Here is a 26511-nt window from a genome sequence, read left to right as displayed (position 1 = left end):
GGGAGACTTCTGTTCTGTGGCTGATCTTGTGCATGACACAGACCCAACAACCACTGCAATGAGCCCAAATTTCTGGGTGAGCTGGAGCTTTTCTGGCAGAAATTCATCCAGCTGAAGCAAAGTTGCACTGAGCAGTGGAGAACTCACCCTGAACACAGGGAAGCTGCTTTGAAGCCAGCTGCCCTAGGAGGTGTGCAACCATCTAGCATGGATTTGTCCAGCCTCAAAGAGTCTTTTGGTCTTTTTTTGAGCACTGCTGGGGTAAAATGAAGAGCCTAGATCAGAGCATTTCAGTACTGAGCTTCTGATTGTTGCCTTGACAGGTTAACAACCAGGACTGAAACAAGAAAAGCAGCAGCTGGGGCTGCTGTGGTCTTCTCTCAATGTCGTTTTAAGAGACCATAATGGTTAAGTGAAATGACCCCACGAGGACCTACAAACTGGTGGTTGAAGAGCAACTGGGAGGGGTAAATGTTTGAAATGTGGCCTCAAGAAACACCTTTTGTAAGCAGGGGGATCTGAAAGGTGCTTGTGCAGCAGCCAGCCGAGTGTCCTGCTTCGTTCTGGACACAAACAAACAGCAGGAGCACAGACAGTGACTGCGGCAGGGACGAGGTCAGTCAGCCCCATCAGAGCTCTCCCACACTTCACCACCTGCAGGGCTTCTGCAGCACGAGGTCAAGCCTGGCAGGATGCACCAACTGTGCTTCAGAAGATGTTCTTTCACCTGAGACTCCAAAGGAAGACCTCTTTACCATGCTCCATCGTCACTGCCAAGAGCATTCGTTCAGATCCCAGCCTCACGAAAAAGGAAGGCAGCCAGTAAGGAGAGATCCAAGGCTGTGGGAATCGATCACCAGGTTTTCCTCCACACCAAAGGGAACCAGGTGATCACAAGTCCACTTGCACAGAGGTAACAAGTCACAGAAGAACCCAGAAAATGTCACATGCAGGCTCTGGCAGAGCTCCAGCCAGCTCTGTGTCCCCATAGCTGACAGTGCAAAGATCCCAGCACACCACAGGAAGGTCTCCTGGAATATCTGCTGAGAAACAGCAGCTAGAACCAGACTGGCCAGGGCAGGCAGAAGGGAGAACTTCATCCCCCTCCTGCTAACAGCCTTGATTTCTCTCCCTGTACTGGTGCCACTGTTTTAAATACAGAAGAGCTGCTAGTCCAAGCAGCACTGAGAGAGGCAAGCAAAAGGTTTTGTTCTAACTGCAGGGAGGAGAGTGCACAGAGCTGTGCTCATGTGTGTGGAAAGCAAAGCCAAGCAAGAATTCTGCCCTGAGCAGAGAAGGCAAAGACCTATTTAATGCTTTAAATGGCACAGATGTCTGTAAAGGCTCTGATGCAGCCATGAGGAGGAAAGATGCTGCTCAAGCAGCTGGAGGGACTTCCCTGCAGGCAAGGACCCCACAGAATGGGGTTTCATGAAGCTGTGCTGTGGGGTTTCATAGTGCTGTGGTGGCCTGGTGCTAGCAAGGCAGCAGTACCAGGGTGGGTCTGAACAGAGGTAAGCTGGTGCTGGGTGCTTTGAGGAAAACCCCATCCTGAAATCTTCCATCAGGTCAAGAGAGGCTTTCCAAGAGGTCCCTGGCTCATTTCTTGGCTCATCTGAGCAGACACACAGCTAATGGGCTGAAAAACAACTCCCTGCCCACCGTGCCTGGCTTTGCCACTCACACTCCCTAAGGCTGGGATGAGGGGAGAAAAAACCAACCTCGGTGTTAAAGTCAGGGCCTCAGTGGGCAGGTCTGAGATGTGGTTTGCACTGGGAAGACAGCAACCAGAGGTCAGCAATTCACCTCCTTGCTGTGTGACACTCAGGGCACAAAACTGCTGAGCAGCTCCTCCTGGGTAACCTTTACAGTGAGGGTGGTGACACTGGAACAGGTTGCCCAGGGAGGTTGTGGATGCCCTCTCCTTGGAGGTGCTCAAAGCCAGGCTGGATGAGGCCTTGAGCAATCTGGGTTAGTGGAAAGTGTCCCTGCCCATGGCAGATGGGTTGGAACTGGATGATCCTGAAGGTCCCTTCCAAGCCAAACCATTGCATGAAACCATGATCTGCACATCCCAGCTCTGTCCTTTACCTTTTCCAGGCTGTTTTGCAATGGGACAAACAAGCACCAGGGCTTCAGCCATCTGAGAGAGAGATGTGGTGCATGAAAGCTGCAGCCTCCCAACATGAGGGTGCTGGGGGAGACTCAAAGCACATGTGACCTGTCAGGAAGAGGGAGCCCTGCACAATGCTCCTGGCAGTGCAGTGTTTGCATGACAGAAGGCAATTTCCCAGCCACCAGTCCCACCTGTGGGCAGCAATAAAACCTGGACCCAGGGACAGATGATTCACTAACCTTGAGTGGCATCTCCTGCAGCGTGGTCCTCCAGGTTGGGGGTGGCTCCTACCCCTGCTTCTTCAGCTGGTCCCAGTTCAGAGAAAGAATGGGGAAAGACATGGTCAAAATGAGAATGAAGATCAGGTGTCTGACCAGAAGGTTGCTTTACCTCCCTGCTGATGCTGCCCAGTGCTGGTTTGTGAGCAGGGCAGTACCAGAAAGGCAATCAGCCCAGGCCAGCCATGGGTCTAGATCTGTCCAGCCTGTGCTGTACCAGGCTGGAGGAGGATTTCACCAGCTTGCACATCCTGGGCAGTAGCTTAGTACAAGCTCCTTCAGGCAGAGATGCAGCAGAAAAGAGGCTGTTAAGGAAACTCCTGGATTTGTGCCTCCTCTTCTGCCTGCACACAGAGCTGATGTTAGGAGCAGCACTCACATGAATGACCAAACTCTTACCTGTGCTCTGCTTCCTTGGTGGCTGCTACCCTGCCCACTGTAGTGAGCTCAAGGCTCTTGGACACAGTAAGTATCTACTGCTCTGACCTCTCAGGAGTGCTGGGACCTTCAGGCAGCAGGATTTTCTTCACAGCAATGATGCTTTGACTCTTATCAGAAGGTGGTTTTGCCATTTATTATTTGACTCCTTTCAAACCAGCTTGAGCTTATCAATGCTGACCAATAGCTAAAGGGTTGGGGGGCCAAGAGGATGGGGTCAGAATCTTCTCAGTGGTGCCCAGTGACAGGACAAGGGGCACAAACTGGAACCCAGGAGGTTCCATCTGAACAGGAGGAGAAATGTCTGCTGTGAGGGTCACAGAGCCCTGGAGCAGGCTGCCCAGAGAGGTTGTGGAGTCTCCTCTGGAGAGATTCCAACCCCCCCTGGCCATTGTGCTCCTGGGCAAGCTGCTGTGGGTGCCCTGCTTTAGCAGGGGGGTTGGCCTGGATGCTCTCCAGAGGTTCCTTCCAGCCCCCACCACGCTGGGATTCTGCCATTCCATTTGCATGTCACAGCTCTACAGTCAAACCAGAACTTTCTCTGTTCTCCCCAGGAGCTGAGGACACACTGCTGCTTTCCTGGCTCCCTGCTGCAGTCACATCTTGAAGCAAGGACTGCACATCCTTGCTGCCAGGAGAACCACTCTGCACTTCAGCTCAGGGCTCCACCAGCAGCCCAGGGACTGGATTCAGGACAATTTGCTTGCCCAAGGGGCTGTGCTCTGGCTTTGTTTCAGTTCCCAGGCACTGGCAGAAGCCCATTTCCACCCCACCACCCTTCTCAGGTCCTGCCTGATGCTTCCAGAACAAGCCAGCAGCTGTCACACAGGGGCCACAGACTCACTTTTCACACACAGAGCTGACTCTCCCAGGAGCTCCTGTCCTCTTGGACATGCACAGCAGTGCTGCAGCTTCTTGCTCTGCCCCTGAAAGACCCTCAGCCCTCCCTGGCAAACCAGGCCCAGGTAGAACTATTCCCCACAGAGCATTCAGGCTGAATTAGCCACTTGACTTCCTCTGCATTATCCTTACAAGGCTCCAGCAGGCACAGAAGTGCTGCAGTGGCCTGGTTTCACCTGGGGCTTCCAAGAGAACTGCCTGGGCTGGGCTGAACCAGAGCACCAGGGAGAGAAGCAGCAGCTGCAGCGAGGTCCTGTGGTGACCACCTCGCCTCACCAGCACAGCAGGGCTGCTGGCAGAGGGCAGACGATGGGAGGTAAGCACTCAGCCTGCAGGTGGGAGGCAAAGCCACCACAGAGACACCAGACAGAAAGATTGTCAGATGTGGAACTGAGAAAGAGAGAAGCAAAGGCTGCAAGTTGCCCCCAGCATGGGGGAGGTAAGAGGACAGCTGCAAGATGGAAAATACCTGAAAAGGACCTACAAGAAAGCCTGGAAGGGACATTCTGTGAGGGCCTGTAGTGATAGGATGAGAGGGAGTGGATTGAAGCTTGAGGAGAGGAGATTTAGACTGGAGGTTAGGAAGAAATCCTTTCCAGTGAGGGTGGGGAGACTCTGGCACAGGTTGCCCAGGAAGGCTGTGGCTGTCCCCTCCCTGGAGGTGTTCAAGGCCAGGCTGGATGAGACCTTGAGCAACCTGGGCTGCTGGGAGGTGTCCCTGCCCATGGCAGGGGGTTTGGAACTGGATGATCTTCAAGGTCCCTTCCAAGCCAAACCCATTCTATGCATCTGTGAATTATTTCTGCAGACCATGGGGAAGCAAGAAGCAGGTGTCAGGAGCAAAGCACCTGCAAGAGGTTCTGCAGTGTAGCTTTTGAGCACTAACCAGTCCAGCTCTCCTCTCTGGCTGCATCAAGAGATGAAGCTGCACCTTGGTCTCCCTCACCTGTGGTTCCTTCTGGGATCTCCCCGTGCTGTTCCACACCACCCTGATCCTCGTGGTCTCCTTCCTCCACTAAAGGTGCTGTGGCATCTGAAAAACAACGCAGCTTTCACACAGCCCACCAGTGGCAAAACCCTGCAGGGGGGCCCCAGGACGTGCCTGAAGAAGGTTTTGCTCAGAAAAGCACCTGGCACCCTCCCTTCAGCCAGTGCTTGTGCAGGGAGACACCTGAGCAGGACAGGGCAAAGCCAGCAGCGCAGGGACGCCAGGAGCTGTGCCCTCTGCCGCACCAAGCACACGGCTCCAGCACACTCCTCACACAGCTGGAGGCTTCACCTAAACCACTCTGGAAACACACAGCTAAAGGCAGCCACTGAGCTGAGTGCGTGGTGATGCCATCTGCATGGGGACATCACTGGTCTGGAGCAGGACAGCTCCCAGCAGATCCCTCCAAGAACCATCTGAGCAGCACAGCTGCATCGCTCGCTGGGCAGCACCGAGACAGACACCTGGCTCCAGCTACCAGAGGGACTTCTGCTTGGCATGACAGTGCCAGTCCAGCTGGGAAGGGGAACAAGATCCCCTTCTGCACCAGGCTGGCTTTACATACTGATTTCTTGAGCCTCATACAGAGCCTCTGCACAGACAATCTCAGGCCACAGCTCTGCAGGGCAGGGCTGGAACTGCTCAGCAGCTCTGTCCACCTTTCTTATAGAGACAGCTTGCAAACCTTTACCTGAAGTCTCCAAGAGGGAGATACTTGGGATTCAAGCAGCCAGAGGAGCACCAGAAGTGCAGTTAATTAAAACAGAGAACCAAAGCCTCCAGACCACTTTGGAATGAAGATTCTTTCTCCAAAGATGGCCTTCAGACAACACTCTGGAGCATCACAGACGTGCCCTGAGTCCTGCCAATGTGGCCTTTCCATCAGCACAGAGTGTGGCTCATGCATAGATTCTGCCCATCTCATCATTCCAGCAGGGATCTTGCTGTGCTGATGGCCAGGTAAATACAGAGGGGGCTAAAAAAGAGCTACAAGGTTGCTGCTATCTCTGCAAGGGAACCCAGTGACCGGGATGTGCCGTTAGGATCTTGGGAGGAGCACAACGCTGCAAACCTCTGGCCTTGGGAGCAGACAGCTTTGGGGACTGCTCTTGGCTGTGCTGAGCTCAAGGGACCTGTCTAAAAAGGAAACAAAGCACAAGCAACTTCCTGGACTCTAACAAACACTTCACCTCCTCTTCCCTTCCAACTCCCTGTCCACCTCTCAAAGCTCATTGTCTCGTTCCGCAGAGCGGGAAAGGTCACTTGTGATGAGACCAGTGAAGAGTGTTTGTCCAGGAGTGCAAGACACTCTTCCTGAGGAACCCCACCAGGGTGAGGCAAGGTTTAGCACGCCCCCAGTCCATCATGGTTTGCAAGCAGTAAGTCAAAGAGCTCCCACCTTCCGTAGTTGGGGTGCTCTTAGCGTCAGATGTTTCAGAAACAGGCTCATCCGATCCATCATCGACTGGTATCTGAAGGGGATAGCCTGGAAAACAGTCAAATGCTTAGAGAACAAGGCCCTGTGAGTCACCAGCTCTGACTGCCCAGATCCACAGCAGCAAGGGAACTGGCCACCTGCAACTAACAAGCAAAGCAAAGCGTGGGAATGCCAACCAAAAGCACCAGGGGAACGAGCAGGAAGCCACCAGCCAGAGGAAAGCCCAGGGGACTGGGCAGCTGGAAACAGCAAAAGCATGGCACAGGCAGGGGGGGAGATCTTAGCACAACATCAGCAGAAAAGATGTGCAGCTTCTGAGCCACTGTTGTCCTCTCTTGCCACTTCTGGAGCCTTTAGCCTCCCTCTCGGAGCAGGCTGCTGAAAGCTTCCCTGATGAGTCAGGTCGAATCGCTGTGAAGCAGCAGGGGCTTTGAGAAGGGCTCAGTGCAGCACACAAGGAAAAGCTGGGCTGCCAAAGTCATCTTTTGGAAGAGCAGGGCAAGAGGCACAAGTCTCCTCTCTGCAAGGATTGTGGGCAAATAAAATTATGAGAACTGGAGGAAATGAGTTGGAAAAGAAGATCCAAAGCAACATAAGTAAAATCCCTGGGAGCTTGTGATGTGTGAAGCTGAGGATACAAGCTGAGAGGAGCTACCAGACTGAAATGCACTGCAGAGCCTGGGATGAATGGATGCTATGGATTCTCTCCAGGACAGAGACAAGCCATTTATCTGGGCTAAGCTGTGTCCAAAGCACCTCAAGAACAGAAAATTAAGATGATGTTTAGATGGAGCATAGCCAGGAGTGAGTCCCCCCCCAGGGCTGCTGGTGTTAGGTGGGTTTCCAAGCTCAGCTGTGGAGCGTGGTGGAATGAGAAAGGAAAAGGCTTCTTGAGAAATGCAGGTCTAAAGTATGGAGCATGGCCTCCACTCCCAGAGCTCTCTGCCAGTTCCCTCCCATTTCCCTGTGCAGGTGAGAAAAGCAGGCAGCAAGCAGCCCCCGTGAGCTGAGTCTCCAAACAAAAGCAGTGCTCAGTTCTTACAGCAAACTGGGGAGTGAGCACACAAACACACACTTGCAAAGCTGCAGCAAGAAGACCCTCACTGCTCTGGGTACTAGAGGTTGTTCTGCCTTCTCCTACAGCTGTGAGCCTCAGAGTGTCTTGTGGGCTACCTCCTGTTGGCTGGCTGCAGCCAGCTGAGCCACAGTAGGCTTCCAGACAGACAGATGCTCTCTTCCAAGGAGCCCTCACAGGCTGGCCCTGCTCTCCATCCACAATTAGGTCATTCTTCTCCCAGCAATGAACAGGGCAGGTCCTTCACACCCTCTCACCTGATGGGATGTGCTTCTCCTGGGTAGCTGCGTGGTCCTCCATCATGTCCTGACGCTGCTCCACTGTCTCTCAGCCAAGTTACCTGAGGAGGAGAGGAAGGACAGACAGCCCTGAGCAAAACAGCCTGACACAACAGCCTGACACAACAGCCCTCACCTGCAGCTCTGCTGCTGCTGCTGTGCTCCCTCCTGTGGCCCCAGCAGACAGCTCTGCTGTGTCACCACTTTCCAGGAGCACTAAATCATAGGATCATAGAATTTGTTTGGTTGGAAAAGAGCTCTAAGATGATGTCCTACTGCAAGCCATCAGCCAAGCACAGCCAGCAACATCTAACCATCTTTTCAGTCACTACAAGAAGGTGTCTGACTTGTTCCCTGTGTCTGATGAGCCCTGAAATCTCAGCAGTGTCCTCAGGGAAGGTCAAAGCTCGAGGTGCGTGGTACCTACAGGGTTTCACACCAGTGCTGAAACATCTAACCCCAGTGCCTCCAAACCCACCAGGAACATGGCTTGGACCAGCCAAAGTGGGAGAGGACAGCAGGAAGAGAGTGCTAAGATGCCAAACTGGGATCTAAGAGGGCTGGCCCAGCCAGACACCAGTCTTGAACAGAGCTGTGCCAAGCTCCAAGCACAGGAGGTCACAGCAATCCACACCTGGAGGACAGGAAAATTCACCTGTGGGGAGGAGCCCAGAGGAAAACATGAGAAATATAAACACATATGAAAAGAAATATAGGAAAGAGCATAAAAAACTACATAAAGGAGCAAATAGTTACAGCTCTCAGTATCACTAAGGTTGGAAGAGACCTCAAAGATCATCGAGTCCAACCTGTCACCACAGACCTCATGACTAGAGTAGGGAGGACACTGTGAACCAAGGACCTAACCTGAGGAGCCCAGAACTGGACATAGGACTCAAGGTGTGGCCTAACCAGTGCAGTGTACAGGGGCAGAATGACCTCCCTGCTCCTGCTGGCCACACTGTTCCTGATGCAGGCCAGGATGCCCTTGGCCTTCTTGGCCACCTGGGCACACTGCTGGCTCATGTTCAGCTGCTGTCCACCAGTATCCCCAGGTCCTTTTCTTTCCTGGCTGCTCTCCAGCCACTCCAGCCCCAGCCTGTAGCACTGCCCGGGGTTGTTGCAGCAAAATCCAGCCTGGAGCTGGGGCTGGACACTGGAGTGGGAGGAGGAAAACGCTGCAGCACAGAATGAGTTCACTAATGTGCCTTTATCTGCAAAAGGAAATGAAGCTGCCAGCAAGCATCATCCCCTTCTGCGGAGCAGGGGCTGCGTTTCCTCCCCTCGGACAGAGATGGCTCTTAGCTGCCTCCCTAATAGCTGCCGCTACAAGCACAGCTATCGGCAGTGATTAACAGCCACCTATTAGCCTAATCACTCGGCAGTGAACAAACCCAGCCACGGAGCTCGGGTTACCAGCAGCAGGGAAGCAAACCCCTGCGGGTTCTGTTTACCGGCAATAAATTCACTGGCTGTATGGAACCACCCCAGAGAAACTCCGGGTGCTAGGAGCCAGAGCTCTCCCCCAGCTTCTCTTCTCTAAGCCTTGGCAAGATGACCGCAGCGCAGTTTCCTTCCTACCTTAGACAGCTCCAAAGCCAGGTGAGAAATTGGACCAAGGTAAATATGAGAGCTTGTTCTGGAAGGAAATCAGCCATAAAAGGGGGAGGGGGGGGAAGGAGGTTTTAAATAGGAAATCATTAAGTACCTATTTCTTTTTTGCCCCCCCAAAAATAGAGGGGCCTGAATTATTTGGCCATCTGGCTGCCCTCCTCCTCCTCCCAGAGCTCAAAGGATCATATTGATTGGTCTCATCTGGCCACTGACTGATATTATTTACAGGTCCACTTAGCACTGGAACACTAAGACATAATGTTAGCCTAGTGAAGAGGCCACAAAGGGCACTTGGGCACGAAAGGGAGTGTTAAATGCCACACCAAGTGCTGCTCATGAGCCTCCACGTGTGCAGAGAAGAGACCTCTCTGCCCCAAGGGCACACACAGAGCAATGCTTCCCCTGCCTGCTGGTAAGCAAAGCTGAACAGGAGAAGCAGTTCCCATCCCACTCGCAGCTGGTGGAGCCTGAGAGTCCACCCAGCCCAGTCCAGGTCATGCAACATCCTCAGATTTTGTCATCTTTGCTTCCCAGCCACAGAGCCAGAGGCAAAGCACTGACAGATCTGCTGGGCTGGATTGAAACGAGGCTCACACTGGCTTTTCTTACTCTGCCTCCCCCTCTCTTTCCCTCCCACCTGATCCTTGGAGAAGAGCAATTAGTGTCTCCCCCAGCCTCCCTCCCTGGAAAGATCTCCCTGGAAAGATCTCCACCACCTCTGGAGGGAAGGAAAAGATGTGCAGATGTGGTGCTGAGGGCCATGGGTTAGTGGTGCCCTGGCAGTGCTGGCTTCATGGTTGGACTCGATGATCTTTAAAGCGATTCTGTGACTCTGTGACTTAGTCCTTCCTAGCCTCTGGACAAGACTTTTCCTGGGACACCATCCAGGGAGGACTCCTAAGCTGACAACCAGCGAGCTCACATACCACATGGCTCCATAGACAGCATCTGACACGGCCAAAGACCTCTGAATAGAGCACTCAGCATCCCTCCCAGCCTGGCACAGCAGCAGCAGGCAGTGATTCAGCAAAGGCTGCTGCTGGGGCTGGGGCTGACTGCAGCCTCACTGACCTGCCAGGGCCAGCCCCACTCGGGCGCTGACCACCGCGCTAGCTCCTGAGCTTGGCAAGTGAAGCTTCTAATGCTGTGCTGCTCACAGCCAGGCAGGGGCAGCCCCTGCTCCTCGGAGCTCCACACGCAGCAGGATTCAGCCATCTCGGAGGTGGGCTCGGGAGGATGCAGCCATTCATTTTTCAGAGACAAGAGAGCGCTGCTTTTTCCTATTCCAAGGCGGGGTGGGGGTGAGGGGAAAGCACCACCAAAAGCCACAATCACCCATCAGGAAACCACTGAACAGGACCCTGAGAGCACCTAAAGAGGCTGGCTGCAGCTTGCACAACACCCAGGATGTTTCTTAATTCAGACACAGTGATTTTGAGGGAGGGAGGGAAACAACTCACTGCTGCTGCCCATTTTGCTGCACAGAGCAGAAGCAGCTCCCAGAAGATCACAGGATGTTAGGGGTTGGAAGGGACCTCTGAAGATCATCCAGTCCAACCCCCCCTGCCAGAGCAGCACCACAGGATCCAGCACAGGTCACACAGAACACATGCAGATGGGGCTGGAAAGCCTCCAGAGAAGGAGACTCCACAACCTCCCTGGGCAGCCTGCTCCAGGGCTCTGTGACCCTCACAGTGAAGAAGTTCCTCCTCATGCTGAGGTGGAACCTCCTGTGCTGCAGTTCATCTCCATTGCCCCTTGGCCTATCCCAGGGTGCACAGATGCAGCACAGCTCTGTCTTCTCACCACGTCTGCAAGGTGGCAGGCAGAGGAGCAGCACCAACCTGCACGTAGCAGCCAGTGGTGGAGAAGGACAAAAACCCCTCCAAACCAGCAGCAGGCAAGGGGCAGGGAGGGGAATCCAGCTCCCACATGGATGTTGCAGCATCTTGCTTTCAGCTGAGGAAATGCCCACTCACCAGATGCCTTTCTGATGAGCGCTGCCTGTCCCGTGCAGCATTCAGAGAATCACAGGACCACAGAGGTTTGGGGGGCTGGAAAAGCTCTCTAAGCTCATCCAGTCCAAGCATCAACCCAGCACCACCATGGCCACCAAACCATGGCCCCAAGTGCCAGGGGCACAGGTTTCTTGAACACCTCCAGGGATGGGGACTCCACCACCTCCCTGGGCAGCCTCTTCCAATCCCTGATTCTTGCAGGAAGGAAGTGGTCCTCATGTCCAACCTAAACCTCCATGGTGCAATTTCAGGCTGTTTGGGGGTTGGACTAGATCACCTTTGGAGGTCCCTTCCAAGCCAGACCATTCCATGACTCTCAAACTACTTCTCATTCCATCACCTAGGGAGAGGAGACCAACCCCACCCTCACTACAGCTGGTTTTTTAGGCAGTTGTAGATAGAGAGCAATGAGGTCTCTCCTCACTGCTCTCTTCCTGCAGCTTGCCCTCCCTGCCAGGCTGGCAGGGCTGAGATTTAAGCCCAGCACAATGATGCTGATGAAATCTCATCAGCAGCTGATGAACAAATAAATAAACCCAAATGCTTAGGTGGCTGACAGTGAGCTGCCACCACCATTGCCTCTGCACCACAAAGCTCTCCCAGCAGGACCTAGAACACACAGGAGATGGAATCAGAGAATTGGCTTGGTTGGAAAAGCTCTCTAAGATCCTCCAGTCCAACCCCCAACCCAACACCCCCATGGCCATTAAACACATCCCCAAGTGCCATGGGCACAGGTTTCCTGAACACCTCCAGGGATGGGGACTCCACCACCTCCCTGGGCAGCCTGTGCCAGTCCCTGACCTATAATCCAATTCACCAGGACCATCGTCTCTGCAGGCATTTCATGCCCCTCCAATGGATGCTGAACTTCATTCTCTCCTTCTTTCCATCTGTTGAGCATCTTAGGGTCACAGGATGTGAGGGTTGGAAAGGATCTCCAGAGATCATTGAGTCCAAGCCCCCTGCCAGAGCAGGGTCATAGAATCCAGCACAGGTAAAACCCACACAGGCTGGGGGCACAACCAGCACACTGCTCACTACAACCACACAGGCTGGGGGCACAGCCACCACACTGCTCCCTGAAACCCACACAGGCTGGGGGCACAACCAGCGCTCTGCTCACTACAACCACACAGGCTGGGGGCACAACCAGCACACTGCTCACTACAACCACACAGGCTGGGGACACAACCAGCACTCTGCTCACTACAACCACACAGGCTGGGGACACAACCAGCACTCTGCTCACTACAACCACACAGACTGGGGGCACAACCAGCACACTGCTCACTACAACCACACAGGTTGTACACTGCACACAACCACCACACTGCTCACTACAACCACACAGGCTGGGGGCACAACCACCACACTGCTCACTACAACCACACAGGCTGGGGGCACAACCACCACACTGCTCACTACAACCACACAGGCTGGGGGCACAACCAGCACACTGCTCACTACAACCACACAGGTTGTACACTGCACACAACCAGCACTCTGCTCACTACAACCACACAGGCTGGGGGCACAACCACCACACTGCTCACTACAACCACACAGGCTGGGGGCACAACCAGCACACTGCTCACTACAACCACACAGGCTGGGGGCACAACCACCACACTGCTCACTACAACCACACAGGCTGGGCACAGAAGCCTCCTGTTGAAACCCAGCAGCAGATCTGAAACTGCCTACGTGCCAAAGCTCTTCTTGTTCTGGAGGGAAAGCCTCAGCTTTGCTTTGGCTTTTCACTCATGGAACAAATTCATGTTAGAGGGAAGCAAATTGAAGCCTCATTAAAATTGCACATTTCAGATGAAGCTTCTTCAAAGAGAGATGGCTCTGAAATTTGTGTGCTGGAGAAAACTGCTCTGAATTCTGAAGGAGCCTAGGAAGATAATGCTCGGGTTTGGGGGGGTGGGGTTCTTGCTTTTCCAGTGGGGGAAGGGGGAAATCCCTCTTGGGGGAAAAGATAACAGTAAAGGCAGAGGGGTGGGGGGAAACCCTCAACCCCACCTTGAAGCAAAGGCTCAGAACTGAGTAACTGCAGCAGGGAGAGCTGCAGAGAGATAAACTCCGCCAGCGCCCTCCGTGCGACAGATAAGGCAGCAGCCCTCCCTCCCAAGAATCTTATCCACCTCCAGCAGCACTGTTCTTCTCCACCAGGCACACTATCTGAAAAGCAGCAGCCTAGATCCCATCATTAACAGCTCTTCCCAAGCTCCCTTCTCCAGAGCTGCCTCTCAGCCCTACCCGGCGCAGGGAGGCACAGGAGGAGGGCAGGTAGGGGTCGGGGGGAGCAAGGTTCTTGTTGCCAGGAGCAGGAGGAAGAGGCTTCACTTCCCAGAATCACCTTTGGTTGGAAGAGACCTTCAAGCCCACCCAGTCCAACCCTTGACTCAACACTAAACCATGTCCCTGAGTGCCAGCTCCACAGGCTGCTCGACCACCTCCAGGGACGGTGACTCCAGCACTGCCCTGGGCAGACCACTGCAATGTCTGAGAGCCCTTTCAGGAGGAGATGCTTCCTAACATCCAGCCTGAACCTCTCCTGGCACAGCTTGTAGCCATTTCCTCTAGTCCTGTCACTTGCCACCAGGGAGAAGAGGCTGTTCCCCTCCTCAGCCCAGCAGTACCTCTGGGTGTGCAACCCAGGTAGGGTCCTGGGCAGAATTTGGTACAGTTGCATCAGTGTGGCCAGCAGGACCAGAGAGGTGACTGCCCTCCTGTGCTGGGCACTGTGAGGCTGCACCTTCAGTGCTGGGCTCAGTTTTGGGGCCATCACTACAAGGAGGACATTGAGGGGCTGGAGCAGGTCCAGAGAAATGCAACACAGCTGGGGAAGGGTCTGGAGAACAGGGCTGGGCAGAAGCAGCTGAGGGAGCTGGGGGTGTTCAGCCTGGAGGAAAGAAGGCTCAGGGGAGACCACCTCACTGTCTACAACTCCCTGAGAGGAGGCTGGGTCTAGGTGGAGGTTGGTCTCTTTTCACAAGCAGCAATTGACAGGCAGAGAGGAAATGGCCTGGAGCTGTGCCAGGGGAGGTTTAGTTGGACATGAGCAAGAATTTCTTCTTCAAAAGAGTTGTCAAGCCCTGGAACAGGCTGCCCAGGGCAGTGGTGGAGACCCCATCCCTGGAAGGGTTTCCAAGCCATGGAGATGTGGTGCTGAGGGCCATGGTTTAGCAGGGAGCTGGTCAGTGCTGGCTTAACCTTGCACTCAATGATCCTAAAGGTCTTCTCCAGCCCAAACAATGCTCTGATTCTGTAATTCTACAAACCCAGCTTGCCTGGGAGCTGAGCTTAACTGGTGACATCCTGGGCATCTGCCACACCTGCAATTGCTTTGCCATTCTCACCAGCTAGATGAGATGCAGGCTGGCATGTGGCATATTCCACTGCCAGGCTTGGAGCTGCTTCCTCAGCGACAAAGGATTACAACCAGTGGCCTCCAACTAGCTGAATGTTGCCATGCCCACCCTCAGACTGGCATAACCTAGAAGGAGAAGAGAAAATCCTCCAATGTGCTGTCCCCATGGTGGGCTGAAGGTGTGCATGGTCCATCAGCAGGGCAGGGCAGGGTGCCCTGTGGCATTCAGACCATTGATCAGCTCCGGATGCACCTCATGACCCAGCTAAGAGCAACACTGTGGTAACCATGAGCAGCCCTGACAGCATTTGAACAGCATTTGGTGGCTGAACCAGGCTCCAGAACAGTCCCTTGCAGGCCTGTGGTGTACAAAGTGTTAGGGGCTAAAAGCCAAGGCAGCAATTTACAGCCCCAAAGTATGTCCAGTAACGAAGAGCCTTAAGTGAAATGATGCCAACCCTTAACAGCCATCGACAGCACTGAGGTTCAGGTCAGGAAGTGAGAGCTATTACTCAGCTCAAGGGCCACAAGACACTTAGAGAGGAAACAAATACAGTTTTCCTTGTGGAGTTTGGCAAGGATCCTGACAGCAGCATCCCTCCTCTCACAGGAGGCTGCAGGGACCTGACAGGAAAGCTTTATGTGATGGTTCCCCACAGCTCCTTTTCTCCAACACCCACAAGGTGCCAGCCTGACCTTGCTTCAGCTGCAAGATGCAACAAGAATGAGTTGAGCCACCCCAGCCACATCCATGGCACTGTCCTGCACTCATGCCCAGGAGAGCCAAGCCAGAAGTGAGAGCATAGCTCTTCTCTCACTGCCCAGCCTGCACATCATTTTCTAAGCAGCTTGCTAGGCTTGAAGGCATCACTGAGATGGCTTGGCCTGGCCTGTGAGCAGAAGGGAAGCTATAGCAGAAGCCCAGCTAGGGTAGCACTGCTTTGAGTAAAGCCAACTGCTCAATCCATGGCAATCTCCCACCCCAGCACAACCCACCCCTGGAAACTGGTCCAAACCAAGCAACTGCTGCACCTTTCTTCCAAGAGGAACTGTAAGATCAGCTACCAACAGCACTCCATAAAGAGGAAGGGAGAACAGGGAAGGTCTGTGCAAAGTGGGATGAACAAAGATGAACTTGCAGCTCCGGCAAGATGAGCAGAGGAGGCAGAACCAGGGAGCTGCTGTGGTGCTCCCAGGGCTCAGCACTGGGGCCAGTTCTCTTCAATGTCTTTATCACTGATCTGGAAGCCCTCAAGGGCACCCTCAGTAATTTTGCAGATGCTGGGAGGAAGTGTTGATCTGCTGGAGGGTAGGAAAGCTCCACAGAGAGACCTGGGCAGGCTGGATCAATGGGCCAAAGGCAGCTGTAGGAGATTCAACAAGGCCAAATGCCAGGTCCTGCACTTGGGTCACAACAGCACCATGCAACACTCCAGCCTTGGGGAAGAGTGGCTGTGAACTGCCCAGCAGGGAAATGCTGAAGATGAGCCAGCAGTTTGCCCAGGTAGCCAAGAAGACCAAGAGCATCCTGGCTTGGGTCAGCAATGGTGTGGCCAGCAGGAGCAGGGAATTGATCATCCCTCTGCACTCAGCACTGGGGAGACCACAGCCTGAGCGCTGGGGTTGGGCTAACCGCCTGCAGACCACTCCAGCACTCTCCACCTGGGAAGGTTTAGCTCCCAAGCAAAGTTGGGCAGCCCAGAGCCTCAATCCCTTGGCAGGAGGCTTCTTGGCAATGAAAGGTGACCAAAAGCAGAGCTGAAAACAACGTGTCCTATTGAGAGGGGGCAGAAAGCAGATGCCAGGGACCACACAGCTGTGCCTTGGTGGCACCCAGCCTGGCGTCATCTGTGCCAGACGACATCATTGCCACTCACAAAGGGGCACAAAACTGCACCCCCACTGCCCTTCTGGTGCCAGGAGATGAGTGCTCCCTCGGTGCCTGCCTGAGGGAAGCAGCTCAGCAGCTGCACCCCACTCACCCCTGGGCCCAGCGCCACCACACAGGGCTCCAGCCACAGCCCAGGGATGGAAGGGGCACCACCTGAGAGCCGCCGTGGGATCAGCCCTGCTCACAGCAGGAGAGCCTGGATCTGCAGCGAGCCAAAGGGCGCAGCAATCCAGGGATCACGAGCCCAGGAGCCATGGGCTCCATTTACACACAGAGCTGGCCCAAAATAAACCAGGCGTTGGCAGATCTGTTTGCAGCTGAGTGCGGGGGGGAAGAGCCACACGTTGGTAAGAGAGCCAAGGGAAGAGGCAGCAGCAGGAGAGAGAGGAGCTGTGGGAGCTCCACACTCTAGTACTCATCCCTGGGTACAACCCAGCAGCTTCCATCCTCCACACCAGCCACAAAATGCTCAGCTGATCACCCAGCTGACTTCCAGACTCACAGAAGCAATGGCAGGGGTTGGAAGGGACTCCGGAGACCATCCGCTCCAACCCCCCCTGCCAGAGCAGGATTGCCCAGGGCAGGGCACACAGGAATGCATCCAGGTGGGTTTGGAATGTCTCCAGAGGAGACTTCACAGCCTCTCTGGGCAGCCTGCTCCAGGGCTCCAACACCAGTTTCTCCTCATGTTGAGGTGGAGCCTCCTGTGCTCCAGCTTGTACCTATTGTTCCTTATCCTATCACTGGGCACCACCAAAAGCAGCCTGGCACCTGCACCTGGACACCCACCCCTCAGATTGATAGACATGGATCAGATCCTCTTTCATCCTTCTCTTCTGTAGACTGAACCACCCCAGGTCTCAGTCTCTCTTCACAGCAGAAGACAATGAGGCTGAGGAGGAGTCTTAAGCATAAACCCTGTGAGAAGCAGCCGAGAGAGCTGGGGTTCTCCAGCCTGCAGAAGTGAAGGCTGAAGGGAGACCTCACTGCTCTCTACACCTCCTTCAAAAGGAGGTTGGAATGAGGTGGGGGCCAGCCCCTTCTCCCAGGTACCAAGTTGCCATTTCTTTCCCAGTGGGGTCATGAGGCATTGGAACAGGCTGCCCAGGGAAGTGGTGGAGTCACCATCCCTGGAGTGGTTCAGAAGAGGTTTGGATGAGGAGCTTAGGGACATGGTCTAACTAATTGTGAAGAGGGAGATGCTGGCTTGTGGCTGGACGCAGTGACCTCAAAGTCTTTCCCAACCAGGCAATTCCCTGAGTCCCTTGGCTGTGGTGCCCTGTGCTCAGCCTGGCAGTGCCTTCCTCCTCCGTTATTTAATCAGTGAGGGCAGGCAGGAAGCACCCAACCCTTGTGACTTGCAAATGAAAACTGAACAAACACCTTTCAGTGTTACCTCTGAAAGGTGATCAAACACCAACAGGGCTTTCAAAAGCAGAAGCCTCCTTCCACCTGAATGGCTTAATTAAAATGGAGTGACAGCCCTGTGAAACAACATCAGCCTGAAAGGCTCTTCATAATTCATGAGCAACTTGCTTTTCATCTCCTTTGTGTGCTTCTCCAAGCACTGCTTTTCCCAGAAGCTGACAGAGGAAGGAATGTGGATGGAGAGCTCACTGATGGCAGGCACTGCCTATATGCAGCCAGCTGAGGAACTGTGTGGAGTTTCAAGTTGTCTACTCAAGAGGCTAGAAAAACCTCCTTCAGGTTCAAGGACAGAACAGACCAACAGGAAGGAGATGCAAAATAAAGAGCCTCAGAAGAAAGCCTCAAAAATGCACCTTTCTTCATGGGGTTGTTTCCATGCTATAGTTAAACTGACTCCTTGGTGGGGGCTGGAGCTGGGGACACCTTTCTCTAAGGGCTGAGATGGGTTTGGGTTCACAGCAGAAGAGCTTTGAGGCATCACCACAGCAAGGGTGGTCACATTGGCTTCATTCACACTCATTTGGGACCCAAAGGTTGCTGAGATTGGGGAATCAGTGACTCCCACAGCAGCTGATGGCATGGAGATGGGGAAAGGTGAGGGTGGTGACAGGGCAAGGAAGCCCCAAGGAATGAGAAGCCCTGATTCTGTACAAGCAGCATCAAAAGGGAACAGAAAAGCTGGGCTCAAAGACACAAGAGCTCAGGGAGCCCGCAGTAAATCCAAGCCCTCCCCAGCCCAGAGCTCTGCACGCTAGCTGCTGGGGTCACCAGCTGGCAGAGGTCTCTGGGGCATGCTTGCAGCCAGAGCAAAGCCAAGGGATGCTCTCGTGCTGACACGTTCCTCTGTGCTCCTGAGAATTACACTAACAGAATTTGCCAGCCCAAATCAGCTTAGGCCCAGCTCAGCAGCTGCCTCCATGCTGGGTGGCAATTAGGAGTCCAGATTAGCCAACACACAACTCCAGCCCATGGCCTGAGATGCCAAAGAAGCTGGACTCAGGAGGTGGGAAATGCTTCTACCTCCCTGTCTCTTCTCTGCCCAAATGAGAGAGCACCAAAGATCTGGCCCCTTCCAGGAACGAGGTGCTGGCAATCACTCCAGGCAATACAAAGTGCTTTGCAGTGCAGGAATATTAACCTCACACCTTAGATCACTCGCTGTTGACAGAAGCATGTGGTGGTTTGCCAGTGGCATCATCATTTCCACCTTCCCTGCATGGGGAACGGAGGTGAAGAGGCTTCAGGCTTGTCAGGGAGCAGGCTGGGGTCAAAGCAGAGTGGAAGCCAGGCTCCTACAGCCACCACAGCCTGCATGCTCCCAGCTGTGCTGCTCTCCTTCAGGCAGGGCTCTGTGGAGCAGCCCTTGAGGAGAGCAATCAGAGGAAGCTGCTCAGGGCCACTATGGAGACATCAAGACAGCCAAGCTCCACGTTCACCCTGTGCACCTCTGTGTCAACCTGCAGCAGTGTTGGTGTCTCCCTTCCTCCATCTCCTACCCCTTCTTACCTTCCTTTTTCACTTTGTGCCTGGCTTATCTGACCACCCTGCTAAGATCAGGCTGTCTCTAAGTCACTAACTGTAGCTAGATTAAAGCTCTGATCAGTAGGGCTTACACGGCAGCAAAAAAACCACCACAACAACGCAGCAACAGCAGCTCTAAAGCTTGCCCTGTGTGTTCAGCAGGCTCTTTGTGAAGAGGAGGAAGAGAAGCCTCTTTGGTAGGGATTTACCAGGCTACCTTTGGATTTCTTCCCTGCCCCCTGCTAGAGGATCATGCAGTTCACAGAGCCATGAGATGGTCTCTGGGTGGATACAATCTTCCTCCCCGAAAATCCTGCTTGCTTGGGAAGCCTTTAAGCAGTTGAACACATTGAGAGGATCAAAAAGAAGGCAGGAGATCTTATTTACCAGCTAATTCCCTTTGACTCTTCCCATCCCAGGCTCAGCCCATCCTGCTGGAAATCAGAGCATCTTCCCTGCTGCTGCAGGTTTCAAGGCAGGCTCAGCAGCATTCCAGCTGGTTCACTCGTGGCTGACTCCATTGAAAATGGTGGCAGCCTGGTGTTGCCCTTCTGCTGCCTTCCAAAGGAGGAGACAGAGATGTGGCCGAGCTGCTGTGCACATGGCAGCACAGCCAAGCCCTTGGACATCCTCACCAGCTACCTGGAGGAGCTGCTGCCCCGACCTGCTCGCTACCCCAGGTCAGAGGGGACCTCCAAAGGTCACCCAGTCCAAGCCCCCTGCAGTCAGCAGGGACATCCTCCATTAGATCAGGTTCCCCAGAGCCCCATCAAGCCTCACCTTGAACATCCCCAGGGATGGGGCCCAAACCACCTCCTTGGGCAACCTGCTCCAGTGTTCCACCAGCCTCATGTTAAGGAACTAACATCCAGCCTAAATCTCCTCTCTTTTCAAACCAGTCCCTCTGCAGCCTTCCTGTAGCCCTCTTCAGGTACTGGAAGGCTGCTCTAAGGTCTCCCTGGAGCCTTCTTTTCTCCAGGCTGAACCAGCCCAGCTCCCTCAGCCTGTCCTTGTAGCAGAGGTGCTCCAAGCCCCTTGATCATTTTCATGGCCCTCCTCTGGACCTACTCCATCAGGTCCATGTCCTGCTCATGCTGAGGGCACCAAAGCAAGGTACTCTTTGCATGTAACCTTCCAGCAAGAGCAGAAAAGTAATATTGCTGTGTGCCTGGATGGGGAATGGGGGAAGAGGGAAGAAAAGCTCCCAGAAACACCACTGGGGTCTTACTGAATTCAGGCAGTGGACAGCAGGACAGAATTCCACCCCATCAGAACTGCCCAATGCCTTGGCTATCAAACCCTGCCACGAGGAGGGAGAAACTTCTTCCCTGAGGGGACTGCACTGCCTGAAGGAAGACAAACAGCCACCCATCACCCATCCCCACGAGCTGCCAGCTGCCAGGCTCCTCTGTCACTGACAGGGAACTGCTCCCATGATAAGCAGTGGAGGAAGGTCCCTCCACAAGCAGTGGGTGGTAAAAGCAGCTTGGCAGGGCTCATCTGGTCGGTGGCCACTTGCAATCTGCCACGAGCAGGACTAGGAGGGTGGCCAGGCCAGCAGCTCCTCAGGGTTACCCCAATTTGCTCCATAAATACCAGGTCAGAAAGACAGTGACAGGAATTATTTCATGCTCCAGTGGGTACCACAACACATCCCAGGACAGGGAGAAGCTGGCAGATAAGGATCACCCCTTGCCCCTGAGCACAGCAACCTTGGGAGGACACTGAGCACCGCTGCAGCCTCCCCGGTGTGCTTCTGAGATGCAACTCAAATCCAAGAGCTGAGTGGGGCAGGTTTAGGCTGATGCCCAGGAAATCTTTCCCCAGATCTTGGGGGGAAAGTGGTAGGATGTAAATAAATTACCACTGGATGTGAAAGAAAATCAGTGAGGTCTAAACAGTCTCATTGCTCTGATAACTAACACAAAGTTCGTTGTACAAACTAACTTTCTCTCAGCTCTTTGCTCCAGCAGATGCCAGCTGCTTGCTTTAGCTTGGCTGTTGCTGACCTTGGCTGCATGCTTGTTGTGGCTAAGTACTGACAAGCTGCTCCCTGCTTTTCTCTTCTTCTCTTTTCCCTTGCACAGTGGGGAAGGGGGAGGAGAGAGGGAAGCTGCTGGCAACCCCCTGCTTTTACAGAATACAGAGTTAACCAGGTTGGAAAAGACCTCAGAGATCATCCAGTCCAACCTCTCCCCCAGCACCATCTGATCAACTCAACCATGGCACCAAGAGCCTCATCCAGGCTCTTCCTAAACACCTCCAGGGATGGGGACTCCATCACCTCCCTGGGCAGCACATCCCAATGGCCTGCTCCAGACCCCTCCCCAGCTTCCTTGCCCTTCTCTGGACACCTTCCAGCAGCTCAATATCTTTCCTAAACTGAGGAGCCCAGAACTGGACACAGGACTCAAGGTGTGGCCTCAGCAGTGCTGAGCACAGGGCAGAATGACCTCCCTGCTCCTGCTGGCCACACCATTCCTGATCCAGGCCAGGATGCCACTCTGTCCAGGGGGGTTCCTGTGTTGTTTCTGTATTGTAAATGCCTCTAAGCATTGTGTATTTTGTACCTTTCACTGCATTGCACATTTTAGTTTGATTTTAGCTGGCTTGTGGCTGGAGCTTCGTTTGCTTCCACCTGAGCTGCTCTGGCAATTTTATTTCTGGGGGGGTAATTCTCCAAATTAGTTGGAGGGGGTAATTTGAACTCACCACACTGAGAAATCCCCCAAAGTGGCTCCTCACTAGCCAGCCAGACACCAAGCAGCCTCAGGCAGACAGCAGGGTGAAAATGCCCACGCTGGCTGGGGAGACTGTGTGAGGCTGAGCGCTCAGCCCGGCGCTCCCTCCACACAGCAAGTGTGGGATGTGAGCAACCCAAGCAGCAGAGGAAGGTGTTCCTACCAGCTTAGTGACAGCAGCTCCCCGAGAGCAGCTCTGCTGTGCCTCTTCCCTCAGCTCCCCAGCACCATCTCCACCTCACAACCAAGCGCTCTGCGGCTCGGCCGTGCGCTGCAGGACCCAGCAGAGGCAACTGCCTGTGGGAGAAGCAAAGTGTTCTGCTCCTTTTCCTTCTCTGCAGGCAAGCTCGTGGTGGCACACTTACAAACCAGCATCCATTTGGTGCACCAAAGCCAGGGGCTAGAGCAATGCCTGAAGCCTGGTGTGACCACGGGATCAAACAGGAGCCCCGAGCCGCCTGCGGAGCGCACACCGCCGTGGGCACACTCTGCACCCAAGAGCTGAACTTAAATGCTCTGCTTTTAAGTGCAAAGATTGCCCCTGCAGTACACAGCTGCCTTCCTGCCAGCCCCAAGAGTCTTCCCTTCCTTTGCTGCAGGAGAAAACAGCCACCTTTGCTGCAGTGAACAGAGCCCCCAGGGACACACAAGCAGCATTTAGCCTTCCTGCCCTGGGAAGGGCCACATCCTGAACTTCCCGGGAGCTGCTCTAGCCAGCTGGCCTCAGAGCAGGCAGTGAGCAGGCTGTGCACCATCTCCTTCCCCTTCACTCCTTCCAGATGAAGCTGCTGTGTTTGGGGCTAGGGTGGTGACACAGAGAGAGGTCAGTGTGCAACCAGACACTGCCTAAGCTAAGAGAATTCAATGAGGAGGAAACTTCCTTTGCACCTGTAAATGGACTCAAAGATTTGGGAAACTGCTATCATAGAACTGCCAGGATTGGAAGGGACCTCAAGGCTCAGCCAGCTCCAACCCCTGCCATGGGCAGGGACACCTCACACCACAGCAGGTTGCTCACAGCCACCTCCAGCCTGGCTGCAAACACCTCCAGGCAGGAGGCTTCCACCACCTCCCTGGGCAGCCTGTGCCAGGCTCTCACCACCCTCATGGGGAAGAACTTCTTCCTAACATCCAATCTGAATCTACCCACTTCCAGTTTTGCCCCATTCCCCCTAGCCCTATCACCTCAACCAAGATGCTAACAGCACCACAGGAAGGGCTCAAACCACATGGTGAAAAAAAAGAGCAGATTCCTCAGCCTCAGAATGGTGGAATCACAGAATTGTTAAGGCTGGAAGGGACCCCAAGGACCATCCAGCTCCAACCCCCCTGCCACAGGCAGAGGAGCAAGACCCATGGTGCATGGCTATTGCTTATCCTGATCATGGGAAGAAGCACAAGGACCTCACCCCAAAACTGGGCACAGCAAGGCTGCAAACCAGGCTCAGCTCACACTGCTTGGTCCTTATTCCTTACCCTACCTCCAACATCCCACCAAGACAGACGCTTCAAGGCACTAAACCAGCAGAAACTGAAGCCCTCACAAGCAGAAGCTGTGCATGGCAGTGGTGCCATGGATTCTCTGAGCCTGGCTTTGGAGCACCAATGCAGAGGAGGGACAATTAGGTTGGATATTAGGAAAAAAGCCTTCTCAGAAAGGGTTCTCAGGCACTGGCACAGGCTGCCCAGGGAGGTGGTGGAGTCCTCGTCCCTGGAGGTATTTAAGGCTCATGGATGTGGTGCTGAGGGATGTGGTTCAGCAGCAGTGGAGGGATTGGGAGCTCTAGGTGAATGGTTGGACTGGATGATCTCAAAGGTCTCTTCCAACCTCAACACTTCCCTGATGCTGTCTGTGGCAGTGTGGGAGGCCAGCACCAGCCACACCTTGAGCCCCTCCGGGTTTTGCCGCCGGGCTTGTATAAAGACGCTGCCAAGGCACGAGGTAGGTGTTTGCTGCTTACTTTTGATCTCAGCTGCTCCTCTTGCTTTGATTTCACAGAGCTGACAACGTTCAGAAGTTCTCTGAATATTCAATGCTGCCACAGTAATGAAGGTATTAAACACAGACAGCTCCTCCTGGCACAGCTCTGGTGAGCGACCCTGGGAGGGGAGGATGCGACAGAGCCAGCAAAGTGCTGTGGACACCAATGTCCCAGGAGGTTTTCTCATGGCAAGGAAACCATGCAAGGTGTCTTCTCAGATTGGGCCTCCATTTCTGAAAGTTATTTTGAGCTGTTTCAACACATGGATAGAAATTAAACTGATGACAACAGCACCATCTGCTCCAGCTACTGTCACGCCACCGCAGCTGGCATCGCTCTTGCAGCTCTTGCACTGACAGAAAGCCTGTCCTGGGGAGGAAGCCAAGTCAGGTGAGTCTTCCCAGGGAGAACTGTTTGAATTCCATGGGATGCAAGCCTGCAGAGCTCCTGGCTGCAAAAGTGCCCACACAGAAGTGTGGTACAGCAAAGAGGCTTCCACTACTGCCCCAAGGAACAGGGAAGGGAGGGGGTCTGGGCAGCTGGGCTGAGCAGCGATGCCCACTGCCCTCAGCAGCAGTGAGAATCACAGAATGGCTCAGGTTGGAAGGGACTTCAGAGACCATCTACCCCAACCTGCCTGCCCTGGCAGGGATGCCTCTCAACTAGCTCAAGTTGTCCAAGGCTTCATCCATCCTGGCCTTATATTCAGGGAGGAGGCAGCCACAGCCTCCCTGGGCAGCCTATTCCAGAGTCGCTCCATCCTCATACTGAAGGACTTCTTCCTAAGCTCCAGTCTAACCCTGCTCTCCATCTTCAAACCATTCCTCCTTGTCCTGTCTCTAGACAGGCTCAGGAAAAGTCCTTCTGCAGCCTCCCTGTAGGATCAGGTGCTGGAAGGCAGCTCTAAGGCACCCCTGGAGCAGCCCAGGACAAGTGTCTCAGACACACACATGCAGGCACAGGCAGCCCCAGCTCGCCTGAAAAGCCACAGCAGCAGAACAAAGGTCTCTCCGTGCTGCTGTCACAGACCATCACCACAGATTGCCTGCAGCCACTGCCACCCAAACTGGGCACCAGACACCCTTTGGCCTCATGGGATTCAGTTCCAGCAAGCCAAAGGGGAGAGACAGCACTGGAGGGCAGCAGGATGCTCTGTCAGGAGCATTTATCTCTCTATAACTACAGGGCAGGGAAGGGTGATGCCTTCCTGCCACACTGGTTCCTTACCCTAGCAAGAAACCAACATGCCAGATCTCATGAGCTTTTGGGGCTTTAGCAGGACTTGCCCACACCCCAGCAGTCACTATGCAACAAGACAGGGCTCACAGAAGGTGATTTTGGCTCCTGTTTGGCTTTTCTGCTTTATTTTTGCTTTTCCTGACTATGAGACACTTCAGATGGGGTCAAAAGTCAGAGAGTGTTTCCTGAATGCCTTTGGGTTGGTTTGTTTGATTTTTTGTCTAGGCCAAAAGACACAAACAATAGGACATTCATCACCACATTTGCATCTCCCTCCTCACGCTCTTGCATAACAGCAGGAAAAACATTCTTCCCTCAGAAGGGTCACAGCAGCCTCCCTGTGAGGGCAGGCTGAGGGAGCTGGGGCTTGGAGCTAGGAGCAGAGGAGCCTGAGGGCTGCCCTCATTGCTGGTGATGAAGATGTGCAGGGCAGTGGGGGGAGGATGGAGCCAGGCTCTGCTCAGGGATGTCCAGTGACAGGACAAGGGGCAATGGGGGCAAGCTGGAGCAGAGGAGGTGCCATGGGAGCAGGAGGAGAAGCTTTTTCCCTGTGAGGGTGCCAGAGCCCTGGAGCAGGCTGCCCAGAGAGGTTGTGGAGTCTCCTTCTCTGCAGACTTTCCAAACCCAGCTGGAGGTGTTCCTGAGTGTCCTGCCCTGGGTGATGCTGCTCTGGCAGGGGGGTTGGACTGGATGACCTCTAGAGGTCCCTTCCAACTGTGAGAGCCAGAGCTCTTGCTCCTAAACCAAAAACCCAACAGGAGCTGCCTTTGCCCCTTTGTTTTTCCTACTGAGGGAGCAGAGCCTGCACCCTGCTGAGGCACGAGGAGGATTGTCAGGTAAGGATGAACTAGCAGAGGAAAACCTTCAACACAAAACACGTCCCTGTGGAGCACTTGGATGTCTCCCTCCAGCTGGGTTTGGCCCCGTCTGGGCCACTTGGGATGGCAATCAGGCTGCAATCTGTCTTGCCTCGATTTTAGCTTCACTAAGAAGCCAAGGAGCAGACTGGCAAGGAAAGCAGATGCAGGCAGCAGGAACAGTGGCAATCCACAGGGGAACCTGGACCATAAATTCAAGCCCAGGAGTTGTAAAACCATTCTGTCCCCTCCCAACCCCAAGGCTAAAAGTGTGTGTGGGGGGGGAGCCAGCTTAAAACCAAATCCAAGAGGCAGAATCCATGTGGTTTA

At 54.1% G+C, this 26511-nt stretch overlaps 1 protein-coding gene across 26 annotated transcripts in view; it reads right to left on the bottom strand.

Moving 5' to 3' along the window:
- Positions 1-26511, bottom strand: part of MAPT (microtubule associated protein tau) — a 66781-nt gene that overhangs the window by 27701 nt on the left and 12569 nt on the right. For 19 of the 26 annotated variants that reach the window (XM_068166448.1, XM_068166447.1, XM_068166436.1 and 16 more), the window contains exons 2-5: positions 7491-7573; positions 6120-6206; positions 4679-4765; positions 2356-2421 (exon numbers count right to left, since the gene is read on the bottom strand). In XM_068166448.1, coding sequence (XP_068022549.1) covers positions 2356-2421; positions 4679-4765; positions 6120-6206; positions 7491-7536 — 286 coding nt within the window. In that variant the 5' untranslated portion in view covers positions 7537-7573. The remainder of the gene's footprint in view (positions 1-2355; positions 2422-4678; positions 4766-6119; positions 6207-7490; positions 7574-26511) is intronic. The other 7 variants (XM_068166437.1, XM_068166450.1, XM_068166453.1 and 4 more) reach the window with 2 other exon arrangements.

Source organism: Melanerpes formicivorus, unplaced genomic scaffold (genome assembly GCF_026170545.1).
Source record: "Melanerpes formicivorus ecotype bairdi unplaced genomic scaffold, bMelFor1.0.p_v2 SCAF_100, whole genome shotgun sequence".
In the NCBI taxonomy this organism is placed as follows: Eukaryota; Metazoa; Chordata; class Aves; order Piciformes; family Picidae; genus Melanerpes; species Melanerpes formicivorus.
Note: the sequence above shows the minus strand (reverse complement) of the source record. Positions and strands in the feature narration are given on the sequence as shown.